Source organism: Sus scrofa, chromosome 1 (assembly GCF_054392235.1).
Source record: "Sus scrofa isolate SSC_HxYL_T2T_F1_AM1 chromosome 1, Sscrofa_HxYL_maternal_Yorkshire_Landrace_v2.0, whole genome shotgun sequence".
Classification (NCBI taxonomy): domain Eukaryota; kingdom Metazoa; phylum Chordata; class Mammalia; order Artiodactyla; family Suidae; genus Sus; species Sus scrofa.
In genome coordinates, this window is record NC_139383.1 from 150,801,495 (window position 1) to 150,828,589 (window position 27,095).

Consider the following 27,095-nt stretch of genomic DNA (forward strand, 5'->3'; position numbering starts at 1 on the left):
GCAGTTTTGATTTGCATTTCTCTAGTAATCAGTGATGTTAAACACTTCTTTCCTGTGCTTGTTGGCCAACTATATATCTTCTATGGAGAAATACCTATTCAGGTCTTTTGCCCATTTTTCAATTGGGTTGTTGGCTTTTTTGTTGTTGAGTTGTATAAGTTGTTTGTATATTTTTGAGATCAAGTTCGTGTTGGTTGCATCATTTTCAACTATTTTCTCTCAGTCTGTAGGTTTTTTCTCTTTTGTTATGATTTCTTTTGCTGTGCAAAAACTTATAAATTTGATTAGGTCCCATTGGTTTATTTTTGCTTTTATTTCTATTGCCTTGAGAGACTGACCTGAGAAAACATTTGTAAGGTTGATGTCAGAGAATATTTTGCCTATGTTCTTTTCTAGGAGTTTGATGGTGTCTTGTCTTACATTTAAGTCTTTAAGCCATTTTGAGTTTATTTTTGTGCATGGTGTGAGGGTGTGTTCTAGTTTCATTGCTTTGCATACAGCTGTCCAGGTTTCCCAGCATTACTTGCTGAAAAGACTGTCTTTTTCCCATTTTACATTCTTGCCTCCTTTGTCAAAGATTAATTGACCGGTGGGTATCTGTGTTTATTTCTGGGTTCTCTACTCTGTTCCATTGGTCTGTATGTCTGTTTTGGTACCACTACCACAGTGTCTTGATTACTGTGGCTTTGTAATATTGCCTGAAATCTGGGAGAGTTATGCCTCCTGCTTGGTTTTTGTTCCTCAGAATTGCTTCGGCAATTCTGGGTCTTTAGTGGTTCCATATAAATTTTTGGATTGTTTGTTCTAGTTCTGTGCAAAATGTCATGGATAATTTGATAGGGATTGCATTGAATCTGTAGATCATTTTGGGCAGTATGGACATTTTTACAATATCAATTTTTCTAACCCATGAGCATGGAATATGTTTCCATTTCTTTGAATCCTCTTTAAATTCCTTGATTAATATTTTATAGTTCTCAGGATATAAGTCTTTCACCTCCTTGGTCAGGTGTATTCTCAGGTATTTGATTTTTTGGGGTGCAATTTTAAAAGGTATTGTATTTTCATATTCCTTTTCTAATATTTCCTTGTTAGTATATGGAAATGTGACTAATTTCTGAATGTTAATCTTATATCCTGCTATTTTGCTGAATTTATTGATCAGTTCAAGTAATTTTTGGGTTGAGTCCTTAGGGTTTTCTATATTTCTACATATAGTATCATGTCATCTGATTACAGTGACAGTTTTGCCTCTTCTGTTCCAATTTGGATAAGTTTTATTTCTTTGTTTGTCTGATTGCTGTGGCTAGGACTCCCAATACTATGTTGAATAAAAGTGGTGGGAGTGGGCATCCTTTTCTTGTTCCAGATTTTAGTGGTAAGGCTTTCAGTTTTCCTCCACTGAGTATTATATTTGCTGTGAGTTTGTCATAAATGGCTTTGATTGTTAAGGTATGTTCCCTCTATACTCACTTTGGTAAGAGTTTTTATCATGAATGCATGTTGGACTTTGTCAAATGCTTTTTCTGCATCTATTGAGATGATCATGTGGTTTTTGACTTTTCCTTTGTTAATGTGGTGTATGATATTGATTGATTTGCCTATGTTGAACCATACTTGTGAACCTAGGTTGAATCCCACTTGGTCATGGCGTATGATCTTTTTTATATGTTGTTGGATTCGGTTGGCTAAAATTTTGTTGAGAATTTTTGCATAGGTTGTGCATTTTTTTAAGTCGACAATTTCAAAAAGACATAAATCAGAAACAGCAAGATTGAAGAGATGCACAGGGAATGCAGGGAGCATCCTACCTTTTTGAGCCAACCATGCTCCCAGAATCTCCACATGATTGATTATTACCCTGGAAGCTCTCTGAATATCATCATTTTTTTTTTGTTGGGGGGGTTTAGGGCCACACCCAGGGCATATGTAAGTTCCCAGGCTAGGGGTGAATTGGAGCTGTAGCTACCAGCCTATGCCACAGCCACAGCAACACCAGATCCAAGCCACATCTATGACTTACACCACACCTCACAACAACACGTGATCCTTAACCCACTGGGTGAGGCCAGGGATTGAATCCATGTCCTCATGGATCCTAGTCTGGTTCATTACAGCTGAGCCACAATGGGAACTCTGAACACCATCCTTTTCCGTGATCAAAATCTTTGGTTACTGATGATTCAAACTCCAGGCTCCTTCCCCCAGAAGTCAGTGGGTAGGGCTGAAAGTTCCAAACTTCTAAAGGTGTGGCTGGTTCCCTGGCAACCAGCCCCCATCCTGAGGGACTTTCCAGAAATCACTCCATTAACATAAAGCCTAGCTGTGGTTGAAAGAGGTTTGTTATGAATATAAAGACACCATCATAGCTTGTATTACATAGGAAATTCCAAGGGATTTAGGATCTCTGAACCAGAAATGGAGACAAAGACCAAATACGTATTTCTTATTATAGATCACAAAATCACACTGCCTCCTCTACTAGAACATTAGGTCCAGGAGACAATTTTTCCCTATGGTCCTAGTGCCTAGAATAATGCCAGATACATGGTGGTCATGAACAAGTATTTGCTGAGTGAGGAAAATGAAAGGGGCTCGTCCAGGGGCCAGCAAGAGGGCCTCCTTAGAGCTCGGTGGTCCAGACAGCCAGCCCCAGAGTCCATCCAAGCCTCATCCTAAGGGCTCAGGCAGCTGAGAGTGTCTGAGAGTTTAGCTGACAGAACACATTCAAACCCCAAACCTCTATGGAGCCATCTTAGAGAGGTTTACATACCACTGCACATGTGTCAGAAGAGAAGTAATTCCACAAGGGTCAATGGATCGTGCAGTGTGGAAACCTTCCAGGAGGCCAGATGAGTGAGGCCTTGGTAGAAATACTGAATTTGGACGGGTGAAGAGCAGGTGGGGAGAGGTTCCAGGCTTAGGGAGCAGTGTGACTCACAGAATCTTGGAACCTTAGAGTGGAATGTAGATGGGATTGAACAAGGCCTGTTCTGAGAAGGGTAAGGAGACCTCTCCCCTGGGGCTGGCGGGGGAGGAGGGCGGGGCAGAGGCAAATCAGCAAGTTGGTGCCAGTTCCCCTGAGGGCCTCATCGGACCTCGCCTGAGGAGTCAGCCTTTGACTTTGTAAGCAGAAGGGGACTCCTGTAAGCTCCTGGGTAAGGAAACAAACCCAATAGTCAAGCAGGTCAAATAACCACTTTGGCTACCTGGGGACTGGCTATAGCTGGGAGACTAGGTGGCAGGGAGACCCTCCCTGAGGCTCTAGGGCAACCCTGGGGATACTGTAGGGATGGGAAATGGAGTGAACCAGTAGGCCTCAGGGACTTGTCAGTTCAGCAGTTGGGTCCAGTGATGGTTGATCCTTCCCTGGAGGCAAGGGAAGTTGTGGTCCTTTATGTACTGTTAAGACTCAGTTTGGAATTCCACTGGTCCACTGTGAGATCTGATTTCTCTCCCTGAAAATGCAGGCACTTCAGTCAAACCTTTCTCTGATCTGGGCCTCCACACATCAATATGGTGCACCTAGGAATGGTGGGGGGAAGAGGCTTGATATATGACATGGGTCATTTTCTTATGACCTGTCACACTATCATCCTTAAGCTGGATTCTAGTAAACACTGTGGTCTGTGGCAGGGGTCTCTGTAGAGACGTGAGCCCTTGGCCTGTCTGGCTGGGGTGTAAGATAGGGTTTGGGAGGTGAGGACCATCCTGAGAAAGGGTCATGGAAAAGAAACAAATGATTTGAGCAAAGCCAAGGGAGTGACTTGTCAGCAGGCTCCGAGGGAGGAACCCAGGGCCAGCAGGTGTGGCTAAGGTGGTCCTTTTGGCGTTGACAGGGTGTCCCAATTCAGGAAGAGAAATGAGGGGCTGGCCTGCAGGAGAAGGAGGCCAATATCCCCCTCAATCCAGACAGGCAGTACCTCACCCACCCCAGCCACAGTCTCCAGGGCAAGAAACCCCTGCTTCTCATCTCTGTAATTCTAAAGCAGAAGGCCAAACTGTCACAGCTGTACTACATCTGCAGAAGTGAGCATTCCCCATACCTTCTGACATGCCCAGCAGCTGCCCACCCTTTCTGATTCCCCATGAATACTAAGGGGTTGACAACAGTGCCACAGCAGCCACTTTTGCCATCTCTGTCACCCCCGCCCCCCATAGTCATCTCCAATGCCCAGTCTCTGTCTGAGTCACAGATGATACTTCCGAATAGAGCACACAAGGTATATTTTGGCGCTGAGGGTTTACCAGAGAGGAAAAGCGACTGAAATAGACCAAACCAAAGCTTGCCTTTCCTCATTGAAATATCCCTCCCTTAAATTAAAAAAAAAAAAAAATCCTATGTAGGGAAATAAGGAAAGACGATGATCATGAAATTTAAAAGTCTAGTTCACCCAAGAAGTTAATCTGCAGGTAGGTGAAGTCTGGGCAGGGTGGGGAAAAGTGTAGAGGCTGCGGAGAATCCGCTGTTCTCCATAAATAAGATTTAAAAATCGGATTAGCGTATGCCATGGCTCCTCTGAATTTTGATTCTAGTTAAATCCAGGAAGAGGTTCCCAGGCCAGGTCCCCTAGACCCTTCCCTAGATGGGCCCTGGATGAGACCGCCAGCCGCCAGTGACTGCGGTGCCTTTTCTCCCACCCGGGGCAGCTTCCTCTCTCCTCCGCTGGCGGGGCGCTTCTGCAGTGTGCTGGGACCCAACTGATGCTTCTGGGAAACGAAACCAAGCCGCGCTAAAGTTTCCAGCTTGACTTGTTTCCCGCTCTCTGCGATGTCCCAGGCGGGGCGCAGGGCGGGGCGGGGCTGGGAGCCGCCTCGGCGGAAAGGCCCGGACCCGTGCGAGGACAAGGGGGCTCTGTGCAGCGTCCGGCCCCGAAGGCGGTCTGGGCGGGGCGGGTGCTGACCGCGTCTCCGTGCGTCCCGCAGGCGGGGAGCCCGCGCCGCCGCACCCGGGCCGCCGGCGATGATCACCTAGGAGGCTGGCGCGGGCGGGCGCGAGCGGTGAAGGAGCCGGGCGCGGCGACACGCGGCCATGGAAAGGGAGCCGGCGGCGGCCGACGAGTCAGGGCCACCGGGACGGCGGCGGCGGCGGCGGAGGCGCCGGGAAGGCAGGACGCGCACCGTGCGCTCCAACCTGCTGCCGCCCCCCGGCGCCGAGGACCCCGTGGCGAGTGCTGCCAAGGGCGTGCAGCGGCGGAGGCGGTGCGGGGGCACGCAGCACCTGGCCGACAACCGGCTTAAGACCACCAAGTACACTCTGCTGTCCTTCCTGCCCAAGAACCTGTTCGAGCAGTTCCACCGCCTGGCCAACGTGTACTTCGTCTTCATCGCGCTGCTGAACTTCGTGCCGGCGGTGAACGCCTTCCAGCCAGGCCTGGCACTGGCGCCCGTACTCTTCATCCTGGCGGTCACAGCCTTCAAGGACCTGTGGGAGGACTACAGCCGCCACCGCTCTGACCACGAGATCAACCACCTGGGCTGCCTCGTCTTCAGCAGGTGAGCAGGGCGGGGCAGCTCAGGGTCCGCGCTGGGCCAAGGCGCTCCTGAGAACTTGGCGTCCTGCATGGCGTGAGTGGTACCGGTCAGGGAGACCCGGAGAGCAGCTCAACTCTGGGCGGAGGGCCGGGCCTCCAGGGATCAGGGGCCCAGGAAACCCTAGACTCAGCACGCGCGGGGATGCCCTGACCCTGATTGTTACTTAAAAGCCGCGATGGACCTGGAGTGATCCTAGGGCTGGAATCCAGCCGATGCTGGGTGTCCTTATTCCCAGCTGTCCTGCCTTATAAGTAAAAAGGAGGGAAATCTATTTCTTGGCTCCCTAGCCTGAAGTCCTGCCTCAGCCTTTGGCCAGGCTGTGAGGGCCAGGATGTTGAACATCTTCAACAACTTAGGAGTGTAAAGCTTGGTCTTAGACAACATCCCTTCTTGGGACAATGGAGTGAAACTGCCCCCAGGTTCTGACATGCCAGGCACAGACCAGATAAAAGGGCAGAGGTAGGAACAGCGGCATCCATGTACTGATGTGAGCTGTGGGCAGGCCACTCAGCTGGGTTCCATCCCATATTTGACTGTTAAGTTTTCTTAAAAAAATTAACCCCAGGAGTTCCCGCTGTGGCACAGTGGGTTAATGATCTGGCCAGTCTCTGTGGAGGCGCAGGTTGGATCTCCTGCCTGGTACAGTGGGTTAAAGATCCAGCATTGCCACAGATGTGGCATAGGTTGCAGCCCCAGCTGGGGTACCATCCCTGGCCTAGAATTTGCATACACCATGGGGACAGCAAAAAAATAAAATAAAATAAAAAATTAACCCCAGTTTCCAGATGGAAAGACTGAGGCTTTGAGGGGTTTTTCAAGCCTTGCCCCCCGTTAGTACCAGGGAATGTACTTCCTCTGGGTTTCTTCTGCTCCTTCTCACTCCCTGCACCTCCCTGAAGTTTTGGACCCTCAGGTGGGGCCTGTCTGGAATACTGCTGTCTCTTCTGTCTTTACACTCTCCTATCCCAAGAGAGCCCCCTGCCTGCAGACCCACCTTGGAGCTTTGTCTGCTGAAGGAGTCCACCTCAAGGCCACACCCCTCAGGAAGGCAAATAGTCTTGGCTTCCAACCAAAGCTTAGCCCATCTTTTTCTTCTATCCTCTTTGTTGAAGTCTTGGTGTAGAGGCTTCTGAGTGAAGGCCATTAGCCTTGTTCAGCCTCCATCACATGTAAGTGGCCTCCAGGAAGCCCCTGGTACTCTCAGTGGGTCATGGTTATTCCTGCCTCTTAGATAGCTTAGATGAAGACCATGAATGCCTTTGAGTATCCCTGACCCTCCCAGCAACACTGGTTGTACTTTATACTTATTTTACAAATGAGTACAGAGGTTCAGAGAGGTTAAGTAACTTACCCAAAGCCACACAGCTGCTGTATAGTAGTTCTGGCATTTCATCCCGGTCTAAATGACTCCACAGCTTTTACAATATTCTGGTGCTTATGCTTCTTAAATTTATATAAGAATTGCCTGAAGAGTTTATTAAAAACAACATTTTAAAAATCTGAATCAAAGAATAAACAATTTAACCATTCTCAGGCTCCATCCCCAAAACATCTGACAAGCTCATTTGGGATTGTGCCCAGGAATCTGAGTATTTAATTAGCAAAGAGGTGATGCTTATACAGTGGCCCACCTTTGAGTAATGCTGCCCTGCTTGCTTTCAAGGGGTGGCCATTGTCCAGTCAGCAAGCATGACGTTGATGGAAAGGGCTGTGGGATTTCCTGGCTCCTGTTCACCAGACTCCTGAAGCCGAGAAGGGAGGGGGCACCTTTACACAGACGTCCTTACTGTCCCCAGTGACAGCACTCCAGTCTTCTGCGCAGCATGACCCTGGTGGGGCTCCAGGTTTAAGTCTTTATACACATACCACTTCCTGTTTTTACTGAGCTGGTAGCTCCTGTAACCTCCTTTTTAAAAATACCGAGGCCTCAGGAAACATCATTTATTTTCAGTTTATAGCAACCATCACCCACCAACCCCCCAAAATGCCCACAAGAAAACTCAGAGTAGAACCCAGACACAGTGGGCTCCATGACCTCAAAAGTCTTCCTGGGATTCTGAAACCTTCATCTCCCCCTTGGTTCCACCCGCCCAGGTTCTCCTCCCCTTCTACCCTGACCCCACCTGGGTTCTCAAACACTCAGTACAGTCCTTGGCGGGGGCAAGGCCTCAGGCGCTAGGGTGCTTTCAGGAGAAGTTGCCTAGCACCTCCCAGCTCCCAAGTTGAATTCCTTAAATGCTTTTCTGCAGAGAGAATGTGTCTTCTACCTGGGGAGGGTCTGTGGGTGTGAGATGGGTGGCAGCTGTGTGTGGAGAGGAGGCCTGTCTGGAAGAGAGTCATCGCTATTCAGAAATCAAGTCAGGCTCCTCCAGGCCCAGAAAGCCTGGGATTGGTGCTTGCAGGCCTGGGCTCTGAGGCGTGTGGATGTCAGAGCTCTCCTGTTGGTCTTCTGACCTGGCACCTGTTGCCTTCCATCCTCCGTGTGGCTGCCTGGTCACGCCTGCCCTGAGCTGTTCCTCACCGAGCCAGGACCCCACCTGGGGACCCATGGCACCTTGAGGTGTGTCCTCAGGGGGCTTGGGTGGGGATCCTGGCCCAGTGAGGCAGCTCAGGAGACTCTCAGAGGAGGGCATAAGAGCGAGGGGCACGTGATAGGGTCAGGGAGCCCTGAGACTGCAACCAGGTCTTAATCTGTGTGTGAGGGAAGGGGGCGAGGAGGAGGTGCGGCCTTGATGTCAGGATCTCGGTGGCTGACATTGAGACTGGCCCAAGAGTTACTACAGAGTTCCTTTAGGGCCTTTGGTTACTACAGAGACAGTGGGCTGCACAGCAGTGCACACTTGGTCTTCTGCATTGTGTCATTGCTTTGGTGGATGTGCCAATTGGAATTTAGTCAGAGCGCTTTTAAAGCAGAGAGCAACCTTTAGTTGGGGAAACCTTGCCAGATGACACTGTCTCTAGACTGTGGCTTCTTTGGGACCTCCTCTGTGTTCTAACTACAGTGATTTTTTTTGCATCATTTATTTACACCCGTTATTTATGTGGTGTTTCCCAAATACCTGAGGTCTTGCATTCTCACTCTAGGAGACTCTCCCATCAGGCTTGCTAGAAGGGCAGGTTCCCAGTCCCCTCTCACCCCCCACCCCCGGCTCCGCACTGCAAGCCTGGGCTGCTGAACCCCTGCAGGTAGGAGAGCTGGCACCCACTCATGGCTCCATTTGCCCACACAAATCTGAGTAGTAATCCTCTGTTTCCAGTGCCTGAGCACACTGTATCATCTCCTGGATTTCAGACTATGTTTATGAAAATCCTCCTGAGCCACTCCAGCAGGACGAGAACGCAGTGGGTGATCCTGGGGGCTCATGTCTTGCCTGTGACTCCTGCCCCGCAGGAAGAGTCTGTCTGAGCATCACTCGGCTGTGGGCTGGTGGGATGGGGTGTGCATGGAAGACCTTATTGGTCATGTAGACCTCCTTTAGTGCCGGCGATGGCTGACTGGAGAAGCCACCTCCCTCAGGTTACAGATGGAAAGAAAGGGGTTGACCAGTTTCTCCCACCCCCCAGTTGCACTCTGTTTCTAGTGCAGGTGATGCGGCCTCACGTTTCTGTTGCTGGGGACTTGGGCTTGACTTTAGATGGTGGACACTGGCTTCCAACACCAAGGGAGCGTCCAGGTGGGACAGGGCCAGTGCCACCAGGGTCAGTGAATGATCGCAGGGCCCAAGGCTGGAGGGGGCTGGCAGAGGAGAGGGGACAGGAGCGCAGAGCCAGCCCAGAGAGTGGGTTCTGGTGGCTGGAAAGCACAGAATGGTTAGAGAAGAAGGGGTTGGAGGGAAATTGAAGAAGAAACATTCAGAAGGGGATTTGTCTGGGATGGGTGAGAGGTGGAGACGGGGAAAGCACTGTCATCCACCTCTCCAACCATAAGGCGAGTGGGTGACACGTTAAAACCAGCCAACCTTACCCCCGCTGCCAGAAATGAAGCGCGCCTCTGAGGGGCGCAGCCTGAAATGGAGGTTCTGGGCTGGGTGCAGACCCTGCTGGGCCTGGACCCTGCATAAGCCTCCCTGCCTCACCTCACTCTGTTTCCTAATTTGTCGAGTGGGGTGCTGGCCCCAGGTCCACATGCCCTTTCTGGCTCTGATCCTGTAGCCCTGAAAGGGAGGGGCCCTTGTCCTGTGGCCCCCCCCCTACCCTGCCTGGGTTAATGTGTAATTTTTGGATGACAGACGCAGGCACCTTTCTGTGTCTGTCTCTAGGAGGGTGGAAACAGCAGCGCTTCTACATGTATTAACCTGAGGCGACCTTTCCCTGAATCTTTGGGGCCTTGGGTGCTCCATTCTTGGATTTGAGTGTGGCATTTTGGTATCTTTCTATCTTTTGGGAAAATAGGTGATCAGGGCACGGTCTAATGCTTATCTTGGAATTACATTAATTTTTGTCTCTTTGTTCCTTTAATTCTCACGCCGTTTCCCAGTTCATCAAGGTTATCTGTCCTACTTGCTTATCCTGGGCTTCATGATTTGTTTTTTCAGAAGAGCCTGAAATGAGACCCAACAACGTTTTCCCTTTGTTTTCTGTCCATTTATCTTGTCTCCACCCTCCTTTGCTCCCTTTCCTTGACAGCAGTCTCTTCCTTGCCAGCAGCAGACACACTTCACCCCTGGGAAGTACAGCATCTCTATCTTACTTGACGTAAAAGATTTGTGGGAGCAGGAGTTCCCATTGTGGCACAGCAGAAACAAATCTGGGGGTTCTCAGGCTAGGGGTCAAATCAGAGCTACAGCTGTTGGCCTACACCAGAGCCACAGCAACTCCAGATCCAAGTCGTGTCCATGACCTATACCACAGCACACAGCAAAGCTGGATCCTTAATCCACTTAGCGAGGCCAGGGATTGAACCTGCAGCCTCATGGTTCCTAGTCAGATTCATTTCTGCTGCGCCAGGACAGGAACTCCTGTCACGTTAATACTGTGTCCCCAGAACTTAGTTATAACTGGAAGCTTTTACCTTTTGACCACCTTTATCCATTTCCTCCGCCCACACTTTTCACTTTCAAATTCCACATGTAAGTGAGATCATGTAGTATTTGTTTTTCTCTGACTTATTTCACTTAGCATAATACCCTCAAGCTCCCTTTATGTTGTTGCAGATGGCCAGATTTCATTCTTTTTTATGGCTGAGTAATATTTCATTTTATGTGTAGTTACTTTTGGAAGACATTTTAAAAGATGAATCTTGGAGTTCCCTGGTGGCTCAGTGGGTTAAGGATCTGGGTCACTGGTGTGGTGTGGGGGTTCATTCCCTGGACTGGGAACATCTGCATGCCACAGACATGGGCAAAAAAAAAAAAAGTTAAAATAAATGATAAGGCTTGGAAATATTGGGAGGGGCCTCTGTGACTGCTGGGGTTCTGCCCTTCACAATGGGGTGGGTAGGCCAGCTCCTTGTTGAACTCCCTTAAAGAGGAAACCCAGTGTACTTATTTGTACAAGACTTACTTTGCTATATATAGAGCATTGAAAGAATTTACAGGAAAAATGGAGAACTATTTTGATCTCTGCTTTTTTAGACTACACTTTGCTTGGCTTTCTATGTTTACTTGTTTTGCATTTTTCCAGAGTACTGTCTGTATGCATTGCCCCTGACATACCCTCTAGGTTATTTTTCCATTGGGAATACCTTAGGTTGAAATACTTTTGCCTACCAAACTATTTTTGTTAGGCAATAATGAATTCCTTTGCCCACTTTAATTCAACCAGTGGCAATTAAAACACCCTTAATGAGGTGGAGCCCTTGCTAGCAGTAAGATGCTGGGCAGATGCATCTCTTCTATGGCCCAGTCTCCTCCTTTAAGCAGGAGGGAGGACCATGGCTTCTGGGCTGCTGTGAAAGCTAGTGAGCTACTGAATAAGATTGCAGAGCCAAGCCCAGGGAGGAGGGTCAGTATTGGACCAGGGGAGCTGCAGTACACTTTAGTAGGAACCTGCCACTGATAATCATTGTTGCTAAGATCTTTTGGTCCAAATTTTCTTAATATTGTTATGACACTGAAGTAGATATACTTCTAGCCAAAACAAAGACCTTTGTCATTTTGGAGTTCCCATTGTGGCTCAGTGGGTTAAGAACCCAGCATAGTCACTTTGAGGATGTGGGTTTGATCTCTGGCCTTGCTCAGTGGGTTAAGCATCTGGGGTTGCCACAAGCTGCAGCATAGATCACAGATTCGGCTCGGATCTGGCATTGCTGTGGCTATGGCGCAGGCCAGCAGCTGCAGCTCCAATATGACCCCTAGCTTGAGAACTTCCATATGCTGTGGGTGTGTCCATAAAAAGATGAAAGAAAAACTTTATCATTTAGCCTGTGTCATTTTTTTTTAATTTATTTTTTATTTTTTTAATGGCCATACCCTTGGCATATGGACCCTCCCAGGCCAGGGATCAAATCCAAGCTGCAGCTATGACCTTTGCCGCAGGTACAGCAACACCAGGTCCTTAACCTGCTGTGCCACAGCAGGAACTCCTAGCCCATGTAGTTTTATCCTGGGTAAATGGACATCTTTTGAAAGCATTTTGAAATATTGATAGTAGCTCGTGGACTCCCATTGCTAACTTCTTGGACCCCAGTGGCTCAAGCATCTTCTTAGAAATGCACTTCACTGGAAAAGCCTGACGGGGAAATGGTGATATTAAGGCTCTTTTTGTTTGGATTAATAATTAGAAAGCAGTGTGGAAGCTAATATAAAAAAGGGAATGTGTGTTTATATATATGTATGTATATATATGTATATATATATGTACGTATGTATATATATGTGTGTGTGTGTATATATATGTATGTATATATATGTGTGTGTGTATATATATATGTGTATATATATATATGACTGGGGTCACTTTGCTGTACAGTAGAAATTGGTACAACTTTGTGAATCAGCTATAATTTAAAAAAAGAAGAAAACATTGTAAAAAGTTTTATAAATCCACTGGATTTGGTAAAACCCTTTTGCTGTGGTTTTAAAAACATCAGATGAGTTAAATTCCTTGACCTATTTGGTGATGTCTTTGAATTTCTCATTTTCACCCATCCACCTTTCTGTGTAAAACAACCACCACCACCTCCAGTAAGTCTTTGGTTTTTCAAAAGGAGAATAAGCCTTGAGCAGTCTGGGTGGACTTCCTCCCATGATGGGCTATGGACATGCAGGGCTCCTCAAAAGAGGACTTCACAGTCCTCCTGAGATCCTAGTACTTAGAGTAGGAGCATCCAATCAGCTCAGGATCTGCTTTCACTTTTCTTGCACATCAGGTTTGCCTCTTTTGGAAATAGACTTCCCTAGAAAGGCCCGGGTGTGAATAGACTGGAGGGTGGGCTGGGTCTTAAAAGTCTGCTCCTTCTAAAGCTCTGGGAGCCCCTGAGAACATAACCACTAGGCCACGAGGGAACCCCATTAGCACTTTTCTGGTGGAAGTGTCTGCCTCTGAAGGGATCCAGTATCTGAAGGGTTGATGAAAGGGAAGGAAGCTCAGGCTGTCACTGGGCACTTGCCTCTCCCCATCTGTCCAGCCCTGTCTTTCTGCGTGCTCCTCTGAAGGCTAAAGAAAGTCAGGTACAGGAGAGCTCAGCTTTGATTCCAATCCCTCTCTTTGGTCAGATGTGACACTGGGACTCTTGGTGATATCTGCCCTAGGTGTCAAGCTGCAGATGGGGATGTGGACATGGTCCAGGCATGTGTATCCCACCCATGGTTCCTTGGCTCCTGGTCCCACCAGCCTGGAACAAGGGCAGCACCCAGGCTGGGGGGCTTCTCCAGAGAGCGAGTGGGTGGAGAGGGCACCCTGGGGCTTTATTCAGAGGGTGTGGCTACCTCTCATCCACTATCTTCCAGTGCTGTTCTCTCCAGCTCCTGGGGAAGAGACACAGATGGGGCCTCTCCCCTTGCCCTTGGCCAAGCGGCAAATCATTTTCATTTGAGCTACAAAATCCCTCCACTCTCCATATTCCAATCATCTTTAGAAAGCAGCTCAGGAAGTCTGTTGACTCAGAAAACTCAGAACACCCTGAGGCAAGAAAACAATGCAAGGAGAGAGTAAGCTGACAGGAGGGGGAGCAGCCTTCTTGGGGTGCTCTCAGCTTGTTTTTCTGAACAAACAAGCCGTTTTAAAACACATCCAAGCGATTTGTTTCCCACTATCTCCTATAGACAAATAAGGGCCGCAAATGTTCCCTCTTCTTTTAATAGCCTCAAGAAACACATGACATTTCTTTATTTTTGAAAAGAGTGCTTCTATAAAATTGTGTGAGATTTTAGCAGATATGTCTGGTTTCTCATGACTAATGGGTAGAAACTGAGGCTGTAACATTCCAGATCACAGTTATCATCATCATCCTTTACTTTTCCTTCTTTAATTTGCTGTGACAGACATTGGTCACATCAGATGTGCGCGACTGTTCCTGGCACTTGTAAGTGGCATTGTAACATTTTCCACTTACAGCTTTTTTTTTGGAAAGAAAACCATGGCTTTCATGTAGGGTGGAAAGTTTGATTCATTACGTTGAGATCTGGTTGCAGTGTTGCTGTCTTGAAATGCTTGACACATGGCAGCAGGCTGGGGCACTGGCCCTTGGGCTCCTTCACTGCAGCTGAGCATCAGGACTGGGCCAAGTCCCAGGCCTGTGGTCCCCAAGACAGGGGCGTCTCCCTGGGGTCTGTGGATATTCATCACTGGTCACCATACTTCCCTGTTTCTTCTTTTATTACTTTCTTCTTTTTATTCTTTCTGTTTTCTGTCTCATGGATTCCTCTGCGAGTTCATGGGAATTCCCTCACTGTGTGCGAGGGGGCTGGAGGAGGGAACACTGTGTGTGTCTGTCATTCTTGGCACTAGTCCCAACTGGTACATGCAGTGACATTTTAAATCTGTTCCTGCTTCTTTAGGCCAGTATTACCCTTGTCTTCTTGTGTGTGTTCAGATGCTTTGACATTTGGGGCCTTGGCTCCTCCTAGGACCAGCCAATTCCTAGAGATAGCAAAAGGCTGGCCTGTGAGTATGCAAACCAACCAATCCATAGGCCATACCCTATGAGCCCTTTTGTCAGACTGTCACACTCAAGGCCACCATCCCCCTTCCCCCAACCCCCAAGGCCAGGTACCAGGCAGCTGGGGATGGCCCCTATGCCCCAGAGCCCGCTGAAATGGTTCCTGGGCCTGCTTACCCTGCCTCTCCTGGTCCTTCCCATGAAAACCACAGGAAAAGCTCAAGCCCATATTTTCCCGTCACTCCCTCTGCCTCCTGACTGACCCTGGTGCTTTCCTCGGTGGCCTCTCCTCCTGGGAACCCTGAGAAACAAGCTGTCTCTTCACTGACAGTGTGTTGGCTTCACCATACCCGAGTAACAGTAAGACTTGTCTCCCCAGAGCTACTGCCCCAGGCCCTCTTCAGCTTCTTGTGTGTCTGACATCACCTTCTAAATTACCTACCTGCCTTTGTCACCACCTCATCTGTGGTCTCCCTTATTGCCACCAGAGCTGTCTTTTTTCCTTGGACTCTTGAACAAAGAGTCCAGAGTGAATCTGGACATCTTCTGCACCTTTCAAGCTGAGCTGCAGCCCTGGACCTCTGTGCGCAGGGCCCTGGGCCACCTGCTGTGTTCATACCTGCAGCTCCTCTACCCTACCCAGCCTCCCATCCCCATCCCAGGCCTTTTCTCCAGGGCCAGGTAACTGCACCCTCCTGCTGCCATCTGCCCCTGGAACAGGAGCCCCTCCTCTGTACCCTGGGTGTCTGTGCCCCACCTGATCTTGATCGTGAAGGCCACTCCGAAGGAGGATGGTTTTAAACCTTTTACTAATGAGTGAGTTCTTGCTCTACCTACATATGGAAAACCTTCAAGGAACACAAAAATTGTTTTTAAAGGAAAACAACTTTATTTAATTGCCCCGTGATTACCTGAGAAATTAATATATCCCTTTGAATATTGGACATTACAGGGAGTTCCATGGTGGTTAAGGATCCAGCTTTGTCACTTCTGTGGCTCAGGTTGCAGCTGTGGCGTGGGTTCCATCCCTGTCCCCAGAACTTCTGTGTGCTGCGGGTGCGGCCAAAAGGAAAATAGGACATCGTAAAAATGAATATGGATGGATAGAAAAGTATTTCTTAAGCTTCATTATCTTCATCAGGGTTCCCAGTTCAAGAAGGGGCATAAAAGCCCTTTTATTTGTGTCATAATTTTACTTGAGGTTGGAGTTTATTAATCTTCCCTTTTGTAGAGGGTTCTGCTGGCTGGAGGCGGGATGTGCGGAGAAACACCAAGATGTGTTATCTCAAGGTCATTTCTATGGAATGGCAAATTCTCTCCTTTTTGAAAGTGTTCAAATTGCAATGTTAGGACATACAACCAGTGGGAACTAGTAAACATTCTACTGAAGTGAGTGGCACAGCCATTTTTTAATCCCTGTGTGCTTTGTGGCCTGTGCCATTTGTTTCTCCCATTCTGGCTCCTTCGTGTTATTTGAAGTGATAGTAAAGTAAGGTGTCACCCCCACTTGATCTGTCTTGAACAGAACTTTCTAGTGAAGGGGGCTTTGACAGACTTTTGGCAGAGAGCCATACTGTCGTGTTTTTGACAAATACTTCAAAACTGTGCTTGAAGACCAGGGGAAGGAGGAAATAAGTGAAAAGGAGACTCCAGCCCTTTCTGACATGTCTCTTGAGTGTTCATGAATTTAGAGCTTCCAGAATCAATCAGGAAGAGCATCCAGAAATAGCTTCTAGAATTAGAAGGTACCTGTGGCAGAACTTGGGGGCTGGCGTGATTGACCCAGAGCTCACACATGGAGTTTCGTGTAAGTAGCCAGACATCTGTTGTTTATTATTATTATTATTATTATTATTTTATGGCTGTATCTGTGACATATGGAAGTTCCTGGGCCAGGGGTCAAATTGGAGCTGCAACTGTGGCCTACACCACAGCCACAACAATAATGGATCTGAGTCACATCTGCAACTTGTGGCAATGCCTGATCCTTAACCCATATCGATTGAACCTGCATCTTCACAGACACTATGTTGGGCTGAGCCACACGGCAACTCTTGTCTTCATTCCTGAATGTACCTGAAGCCCCTTTTCTATTTTGGATGCTGGGATGAAATCTGAGTAGATAGAAATCTGTGAGGTCAGGGATGAGGGGGAGGATGTTGAAAGAAGTTGTCTTCATAGGAACGTAAGAGCCAATGTGCAGGTGTGCGTGTGTGTGTGCATTTACTATCATGAGGGATGCAAATGACAAACCCCCTCACAGAGAAGAATGTCTCTTTTCTGCACCAAACCTGGGCACTGAGATGGGAACATCATACATTCCATCTATACAGAGGCAAAGTTCAGTCGGCGTCTTAGAGAAGATGCCTTGCTCCCTGCCCTTTAATTGCCTCTGCAAGAGAGAGTTTTCTTCTGTCTGTCTCTAGTTGTCTGTTTTGAAAATTTGTTTTAAAAATTTTTAGATTTTTTAAATTAAATTATAGTTGATTTAAAATATTTCCTGGAAAGTGTCCCAGTCACACACACACACACACACACACACACACACACACACACACAAAAGAAACATAAAAAAGGGAATATATATATTTTCTTATGTTTTGAAATTTGACATCTGCAGAGGCGTGTCCTCAGGATTCTCTGCACACCCTGACATGGGTTTGAGTGGTGAGAAAAGACGTTGGAATGGCCCAGCCATGTTGGGGCCAATGGGGGTGGAGAATGGACCTTCTGCCCCTTGGGTTCACATCTGCTCTGGCACTGGTGGAGGCATGTGGAGTGACCAGGGTGGACAGGAGTTTGCACAGCTTTATGTTGTACCTCTGCTCCAACTTTAAGTTGCTTGAATATCCTGCAGCTGTTTAGAACACCAGGTTTTGAAATTCTGGTTGGCAGAGGAAGGTAACTTTAACATTTAAATAAAAAAACTCCTTGATAATAGAGTCAGATTTTTAGCGGTAAAAGAAACCTTATAAAATCGGAGGTGGAGTTCCCACTGTGGTGCAGTGGATTAAGAATCCAACTGCAGTGGCTTTGATTGCTGCAGAGGTGCCAGTTCAATCCCCAGCCTGGCACAGTGGGTTAAAGGACCTGGCATTGCCACAGCTGTGGTGCAGGTCTTAGCTGAGGCTCAGGTTCAGTCCCTGGCCCAGGAACTTCCCCATTCTGCGGGTGTGGCCATAAAAAAAAAAAAAAAACCAGAGGTGACATTTGTGCCTAAGGTCTGAAAGACTTGACATTAATCATATAGATAATGTAAATTCTATTCATCACAGGGTGCAGAATGATGCCTTGCTGATAGAAATATCTCGAAAGTACAAGGTGATGTTTTAGTTTCTTGCAATTCATTAAAACTGGTAGAAAAATTGAACAACAGACTTCTGGTTCCAGAGTAAGATGGCATAGATTCACTTTTCCCAATTCCTTCCTACCATCAAATCCTAGGAAGAATTCAGCAGACAGCAGACAGAAGACCCAGGAAGCTGAGAGATGAAGGTGGACTGGTAGGGGACCTCAGCACATGAGGAATGACTGTACAGTGAATTCTCTGGGTCTCCTTTTAATCTGTCATGTATGGCCAGCCTGTGCATGGAGATTCCCCTTAACTAGACCTGCCAACAGGTATAGACAGAAAAAAGGTCCTTTCTGGCCATAGGGGAAGCCCAGTGGAGACCTGGGAGACCCCTAGCCTGCTCCACATGGGGACCAGCTGTATGAGTGCCCCCTGCAGGGTCAGAAGCTCTGGTTCCCTGCACTCCACCCAGTGGCATAAGGAGACCCAGGCCCACCTACTCACACCACAGCAGAAAGCAGTGTAGGGATGTGTCTTCCATTCACTTAGCCCATGTACAAAAATCCAGAGTAACATAATACTAACTGTGAAAGACTGATGCTTCCCCTCCTAAGAAAGAGAAGAAGACGATGTTTGACTCATCATTCTTACTTAATCCATTACTAGAAGTTCTTGTTATTGCAATAAGATATGAAAAGAAACCAGGAGTTCCCATTGTGGCTCAGTGGTTAACAAATCCGACTAGAAACCATGAGGTTGTGGGTTCGATTCCTGGCCTCGCTCAGTGGGTTAAGGATCTGGCTTTGCTGTGAGCTGTGGTGTAGGTCACAGACGTGGCTCGGATCCCGCATTGCTGTGGCTCTGGCGTAGGCCAGTGGCTACAGCTCTGATTCAACCCCTAGGCTGGAAACCTCCATGTGCCATGGGTGCGGCCCTAGAAAAGACAAAAAGACAAAAAGACAAAAAGACAAAAAAAAAAAAAAAAAAAAAAAAAAAAGAAAGAAAGAAAAAGAAACCAAATGCATATAGTTGGGAAGAAAAATAAAACTCAGTTTGTGGAAAACATGAAAATCCTAAGGAATCTACAACCCAAACCAAATCAAACCAAAACAACAACAAAAAAAGAGCTCATTAAGGTTTCAGCATACAGGAGTTCCTACTGTGGCTCAGTGGAAATAAACTTGACTAGTATCCATGAGGATGTGGGTTCGATCCCTGAATTCCTCAGTGGGCTAAGGATCTGGCATTGCTGTGAGCTGTTGGTGTATGTCAGAGACCTGGCTTGGACCCTGTGTTGCTGTGGCGGTGGTGTAGGCTGGCAGCTGCAGCTCCAATTTGACCCCTAGCCTGGGAACCTCCATATGCCATAGCTGTGGTCTTTATTTTTTTTTTTTTTTTATTTATTTATTTTTTTGTCTTTTTGCCTTTTCTAAGGCCGCCTCTGAGGCATATGGAGGTTCCTAGGCTAGGGGTTGAATCGGAGCTGTAGCCGCCGGCCTACGCCAGAGCCATAGCAACACGGGATCCAAGCTGCGTCTGCAACCTATACCATAGCTCACGGCAACGCTGGATCCTTAACCCACTGAGCAAGGCCAGGGATCGAACCTGCAATCTCATGGTTCCTAGTCAGATTCGTTAACCACTGAGCCACAACGGGAACTCCATAGCTGCAGTCTTTAAAAAAAAAAAAAGTTACAGCTTACATGTAAAGCACAGGGAACTATATTCAATCACTTGTGATGGAACATGATAGAGAATGATGTGAAAAAAAGAGTGTATATATATATATATATATGTATAATATATATAAAATATATAAAAATATATATAAAATATATAAAATATATAAAAATAACTGGGTCACTTTGCTGTGCAGCAGAAATTGACAGAACATTGTAGATAGATCAACTGTAATAAAAGTTATTTTAAAAAAAGAAGATTAAAGAAAGTTACGTTTTTGGGGAAAATAAGATTACAGCGAGATAGAAATCAATTACTTTTCTATATACTGACCATGGACAAATGGAAACTGAAATCATAAACACAAAAATACCATTTACAGTTGCTCCAAAGAAAATGAAATACTTAGGTATAAATTTACCAAATCTCATACAAGATCTGTATGATGAAAGTTACAAAAAGCTGATGAAAGAAGTGAAAGGAGGTCTCTATTAATGTCGAGGCATACCATGTTCGTGAATCAACATCATAGAGATATCCGTTATCCCTAAACTTATCTTTAGGCTTAACATAATTCCCCTCCAAATCTCAGCATGGTTTTCATAGACATGGGCAGGTTTATTCTCATATTTACATGGAAAAGCACAGGTCGTAGAATAGCCAAAACTGTTTTGAAAAAGAGTAGAATGGGAGGAATCCCTCTTTTCAATATTAATGCTTACTCTTGAGTTACAGAATTCAGTGTAGCATAGTATTGGCAAAGAGATAGTCACATAGATCAAAGAAACAGAATAGAGAACTCAGAAATAAACCCACACAAATATGTCCAGTTAATTTTTGAGAAAGAACCAAAAGCAGTTTGATGAAGTATAACACTTTAAGAAATTGTGCAGGAAGAATTGAGTATCCATAGGCAAAAAGAAAGGAGAGAGAAACAGACAGAGACAGAGAGAGAAGAAGGAAAGGAAGGAAAGGGAATAAGCCCTAAACCTAACATCTCATTCAAAAATTAACTCCATACATCTGAAACTGTATTGTAGTATTGTATACTTCAATGAAAAAAAATTAAAAAGTTAAAGAGATCATAGATTTAAATGTAAAACTATAAAACTTCTAGAAGAAAACACACATATATATTTATCTTTTCTTTTCGGCTGCACCTGAGGCATGTGGAAGTTCCCAGGTCGGGGTTTGAACTCACGTCACAGAAGCAACAGGGGCTGCAGCAGTAACTATGCGAGGTCCTTAGCCAGCCGAGCCACAGAGGAACTCCAAAAAATTTTTTTCAGGACCTAGGACTAGGCAAAAAGTTCTTAGACACAGAGTTCCCGGGTGGCCTAGCCGGGCTCCAGTGTTGTCACTGCTGTGGCACAGGTTCTATCCCTGGCCTGGGAACTTCTACATGTGTGGGCATGGCCAAAAAAAGTCCTTAGACTTGATACTGAATTCATTATCTATAAAAGGAAAAGTTGATTAATTGGACCTCACCAAAGTTAAAAACATTTGCTGTGGGAAAGAACCTTTTAGAGAAAGAGAAGACAATTTGTACAAAGTGCTGAAGACAAAAGTACTTGTATTCAGAATACAGAACTCTAAAAATTGAATGTTACAAAAATCCAATTTGAAAATGGGCTAGACATGAGGAGAAATTCACTGGAGAAGATATATAGATGGCAGTAAGCACATGGAAAATGGTCAGCATCTTTAGTAATAAAGAAATGCAGATTAAAACCACAAGGAGATATCACTGCACATCTACTAGAACGGCAAGAATAAAACAGTGATAACACCAAAGTTTGCCAAGAATGCCGAAAAACTGGATCTCTCATATATTGCTGGTGGGACTGTAAGATACACCCATTCTTGGAAATAGTCCTTTTAAAACCATAAATAGAATTTCTTTAGGATCCCGACTGTACTCTTGGGTAATTACCCCAGAAAAACAAGAACTTATTTTCATGCAGAAACCTGTGCACAAATGTATATAGATTAATTCATAATAGCCCAAATCTGCCAACAACCCAGATGTTCAATGGGTGAATGGTTAAACATACTGCAGTCCATCCACACCAAGGTACTCAGCAATAAAATGGAATGAACTATTGATACCCAATGGCTTGGATGGGCCTTAAGGACATTTTGGTAAGTGCCAAAAGCTGGTTTCAGAAAGAAACATGCTACATGATCCCATTTATGCTGCATTTGTGAAAGAACATAATTCTGGAGATGGGGAACAGATTAGTGACTGTGAGATTAGAGGTTAGAGATGGAGACGGTGGGTGTAGCTACAAAGAGGTACGAGGGAGCCTTGTATCTTAATGTGGTGTTTATACGAGGTTACAGGTGGGATACTGTGTAGAAGGACACATACCCACAAGGGTGCCTCTAAAGCTGGTGATAACTGAGTAAATTCTGTAGCTTATATTCTGGTCATTTTCCTTGTTAAGTATTGTTGAATATTGTCTGGTTATGCAGGAATGCAGGGTGTTAGCCTGGGAGAGGCAAGCTGAATAGTGCATGGGCCCTCTCTCTACTTTTCTTTGCAACTTTCTGTGACTCTCTATTTTAAAATGAAAAATTTAGGAGTTCATGTTGTGGCTCAGCGGGGAAGAATCCAACATAGTGTCCATGAGGATGCAGGCTTGATCCCTGTCTTTGCTCAGTAGATTAAAGATCCAGAATTGCCACTGTGGCGTAGGTCATAGGTGCTGCTCAGATCCCACCTTACTGTGTCCTGTGGTATAGGCCAGCAGCTGCAGCTCCAATTCGACCCCTAGCCTGGAGACTTCCATATGCCGCAGGTGCAGCCCTAAAAAGGAAAAAAATGAAAAGCTTAAAAGTGATCATTTTAGTATTAAGTACTCCAACTACTAAATATGAAAAGGAGATGCAGCAATTCAGGGTACCTAGGACCTGACCAGTGAGAACGTGAGGCTGCCAGGACCATGGCCTCAAGAGGAATCCCTGGTCTGCCAGGTTGCTGTGCTACTGCAGACCAGAGGGGCAGAGGAGGTGTGCCTGCCACTCTGTCCAGAGGTCCATGGTGTCTGACGTCACACGTCCCAGCAGAGATGTAGCGCTGGGGAACGACATCTCGTATGGGTGTAGGTATAAGCATGTAAGACTTATGAATAACTCTAATTAAAGGCAAATAGAAGAGTCTTGCTTTTATTCCAGACCTGACTTTAAAGAGACTTGGTCCTCTGATTATAAGCAATATATATAAAACACTAGGGGATATTAGCTTACATGCCTGGAAATATCCACTAGTATTTTATCTTGGTGTCCTTTTATCTTATTATTATGAGCAGTTCAGAAAGTTATGTTGGAAGGGATGCAGTAAAGCATCCTGGAGTGACTTATTAAACCTGTCTCAATCCTGAGAGTGTCACCATCCTTTGCCTTTGAAATCGGTATTGTAACTGGATGCTGGGGGATGGCCAGTGTCCTCTAGAAAGAATGGGCCTGGGATATCAGCATATTGTTATGTCACAGTTGACACCTAGGTATAGACTCATTTTTAATATATTTACAAGAGATATGCTATAGTGCATCAAATGTTCCTAAAATAAAACAAGCTTTCAGCCAGAGACATTCACCCCTGCAAGACAAGCTATACTCAACACTGGCCAGTGTCTTGCAGTCCTATGGGAAGATGAGGAAGTTCTCAATAGGAAGTGCCTCTGAAAACACCTTGATTGCTAACTGTAAAGAAAGGCGACTTCTAGAACGTCTTGGAGGAATGCCTGGCGCTTTCCCTGTTTGCTCATGGGAAATAGGTTTTAGGGAAGTGCCACATGCAATATCATTAATCAAGAACCTTTGTGCTTTTTTGTTTGTTTGTTTTTTGTTTTTGGTCTTTTAGGGCTGCACTGGCGGCATATGGAGGTTCCCAGGCTGGGGAGTCAAATCAGAGCTGTAGCCACTAGCCTATGCCAGAGCCATAGCATCATGGGATCTGATCCCTGAGTCCTCATGGATGCTAGTCATGTTCGTTAACCACTGAGCCACGATGGGAACTCCAAGAACCCTCACTCTTAATGGGACACTCCCCTTATAAGAGGCCTCAGGCACTCCGTTGCACAGGAGTTGAAATCTGCAGAAAAGAGAAATTTGATCTGCTTTTGAATAACAACCCTTATTGTTGGATTAATAAAATATTATATGGGGGGAGGGGTGAGAGAGAGATGGGTTGGGAGTTTGGAATTACCAGATGCAAACTAGTATGTATAGGATGGATGGACAGCAAGTTCCTACTGTATACACGGGGAACTCTCTTCAATATCCTTTGATAAGCCATAATGGAAGAAAATATGAAAAACAATGTATATATATATATATATATATATATATATATATATATATGTATAACTGAGTCACTTTGTTGTAGAGCAGAAATTAACACAACATTGTAAACCAATTATATGTCAGTAAAGGAAATTTTTAAAAAATATTATCTCAGCTCAAATGGAGCTCTGTGGCCTTGAGCAGAGAGCTGAGTCCTGAAGCTGTCATTGGAATGCTGTATACTCTGGTCCAAGCTGGGGCTGCTCTCGGGCTTTCACATACACCGTTTGGCTTGGAAAGTTGTTGCCCAGCCCAGGCGTGACTCTGCTAGGGATGTGAATTTGTCCCAGGGCTGCACAGGACCTGAGCTTGTTTGGGGTCCTGGGCCTGGATTTGGTGCCTACCTTCTGGAGGCAGGTAACCTGAAATGAGACACATTCCAAAGTGTCAGTTAGGCCTCTGAGATTCTTATTGCTGAGTCATAAGCACTTTGAGTGTGTTGGTTTCACATTGAAAAATCAGAATATCCCAGTTTCTGTTATGTCTGGATCAGGTCAAACGAGAACCTGAAAACCTCAGAAGACTGGACCTAGATGGGGTACACACTTTCTGAAAGGGTCTTCCCATGGGGCCAGCTCCATGGGACCCCACTGTAAAGGGAAGCCAGTTTGCATGCCTCTCTGACAGGTGTGCAGCAGAATTAAATACCTCTGCCATCTGGCCTTTGATATGCTCAGCTTTCTTTCTTTTTAAAAACTGGTTATCTACCCCATTTTGCTCCAGTAGCATCTTAATAATTTTCACGTATTTTCTTACCCTTAATAAATTTTTAACTAAGGATAACCCTGTGACAAAATAATTTCTCTCTATAACCACTATTTCTCTAAAGATTGAAGGCCGTTTCATATTTAATGAGATGTACTAAAGTTAAAATCTCAGGGAGGTCCCGCTGTGGTGCAGTGGGTTAAGAATCCAGCTGCAGTGGTTTGGATCACTGCGGAGGCTCGAGTTCAAAGTGGGTTAAAAGGATCTGGTGTTGCTGCAGGTGCCATGTAGGTCACAGCTGCAGCTAGGATTCAATTCCTGGTTCCAGGAACTTCCATATGCTTCGGGTGTGGCCATAAAAAAAGATCTCAGTATGTTTGAGTTTTTAATAAAGTAGTGAATCTTATAAATTATAATATACATGAATCCATTCAAGTTAGCTTTCTCAATTGTATGGAAGGGGGAAGCAAGCCCTCCTGGGGAAACTGAATTAAAATCAGCTGGAGAGCTGCTTTTTCAGAGTCTATTTGCTTCCCTACATGACTATTTCCTCTTCTCCGCTCCCCATCCACTTTGCTGCCCTGGTTAGCAGTCATCGCAAGGCTTGGTCTCCTGGAAGGATTCTCAGTGGGAAACATGCTTGCTTCCTGCTGGTTTATTCTTCTGCTCAGGATAGAATGAGGTCTGCTAAGGAAGGCTGGTGACAACAGGCACCTCTTCTCTGGAAAGCAGCTGAATCTGTGTGGTTTGTACTCAGGGACTTAGGTGGACCCCGTTTCAACTTGGCTAAATTGGGGGTGTAATGACAGGCAGCAGTGTGGAGCTTCACAGACACACAGTGACACCTTCTGCTAAAGTTGTGGCTGGAACTCTCTAGAGCAGTCCTTATCAAAAGTGTGGTCCCTGGACCAGCATCATCAGCATCACCTTGGAACTTGTAATAGGTTTACATTCCAATGCCCTGTCTGTCCCCCACCAGCTGATCAGACACTGCGATGGGTGCTTTCATCTGTCTTTGGTGCTTGCTGAAGTTGGAGCACTGGCCCCAGAGCAGTGGTGCCATCAGCTGTCCCCCTCCTCTTGCCCTTCATACTGCCAAGGGCAGTGCCCCCAGACAGGCTCATCTTTCCAAGAGCATCGTCACCTAGTTTAGCCCTCCCTGAGCCATCTTCCCTCCTGCCCAGCTCCCCTTTTAACCAGCTGTACAGTGTGTTCCCCCTTTAGTTTGCCCAAAGCCTGCCCCCTGTCCTAAGCTGTTTCCTGCGAGCCCCCCTGATGACTAGGAGCATACAAATGACTTCCATCCACCTTGCTTTTTGTGAATCTGCATGGTTTCTGGTCCCTTACCAAATAGTGCCCATCTACTTAAGATAATAGGATCTTAGAGCTTAAAGCGCATTGCAGCTTATTATACCTTTGCTTGTTTTTCCCGCCAGCATGCAGAAGTTCCTGGGCGAGGGATCGAACCTGTGCCATAGCAGTAACCAGACCCCAGCAGTGACAGCACTGGTTGCTTAACTGGCTAAGCCACCAGGGAACTCCTATACTTTCATTTTTGTTCAGTATCATCTATACATATAAAGCCCAGTTCAGGCACTCTTTGGACACCAAGGTGAAATATTGGCCTTTGTCTTTAAGGACAAAGGAACAGATGGTTTTGCTAGATGTATGGCTCTTTGCAAGTGACCTCTGTCCTCTCTCTCCTCTGTGAGTCAAGGGTGATGATGGTACCCATTTCCTAGGGTTGCCATGAGAACCAGCTCCTATGAGACAATACCCGCGGTGTATGTAGGACACTTCATGGTACATAGTTGACACTAATTAATTAAATAGCTATCTGAGAGGACAAAGAGGATGATCTGTCCTGGCTGCGCTGCCCAAGAAGACTTCCTGGAGAAAGTGGGATTTACCTGGGTCCTTCAGGATGTCTTAGTGTTTGAATAGGTAGACTTGAGTTTAATAATGTGCCTGCACTTGATTGCCTTGCTTTAGTGATGTCTGTGGAGGTTCAGCCCATGCCACGAGCCTTGAATGCTTCTTCCTCCGACGTTGGTGCTGCCACCTCAGTGGTCAGGGCATGTTTCTTTTGCCACCAGACTTGTAAGTTAGTTGGTTCAGACAACCCTCTGAAAGGAAGTTAGGGAAGAGAATTAACCACGAGGAAAGGGTGCAGAAAGTGGAAATGAAATGAAGAGATACACCTGGGAAAGGTGGAACAGGAATAACACAAGGAACTGGAGGGAAGGAAAAGCTAGAGGGGCTTGGAAAGGTGGGAATGAGGGATGCCTTTGAGCTCAAGGACTCTGGGATCACCATGGTGTGCACCAAGCCTGCACCGACTCCTGCAGCCCAGAAAGCCGCTGCCGATGCTGTTGAATGGGTTCCTGTCCCTTCCCTGGGACACAAGGGGAGCCACTTCTGGGGGGTGTTGCCCTGTTGGGGCCCATCATGGATTCTTTTTTTTTTTCTTTTCTTTTAAAATTTTGACTTTGAAGT

General features: G+C 46.2%; 1 protein-coding gene across 4 annotated transcripts in view; it reads left to right on the top strand.

The window, feature by feature from the left end:
- Nucleotides 1–4,820: 4,820 nt before the first annotated feature.
- The window catches only part of ATP10A (ATPase phospholipid transporting 10A (putative)), a 173,791-nt gene continuing 151,516 nt past the window's right edge, over nucleotides 4,821–27,095 (top strand). For all 4 annotated transcript variants that reach the window (XR_014815399.1, XM_021098662.2, XM_084976308.1 and 1 more), the window contains exon 1: nucleotides 4,821–5,496. Coding sequence is in view for 3 of the 4 variants with exons in the window: in XM_021098662.2 (XP_020954321.2) it covers nucleotides 5,033–5,496 (464 nt within the window). In the remaining variant the exon portion in view is untranslated. The remainder of the gene's footprint in view (nucleotides 5,497–27,095) is intronic.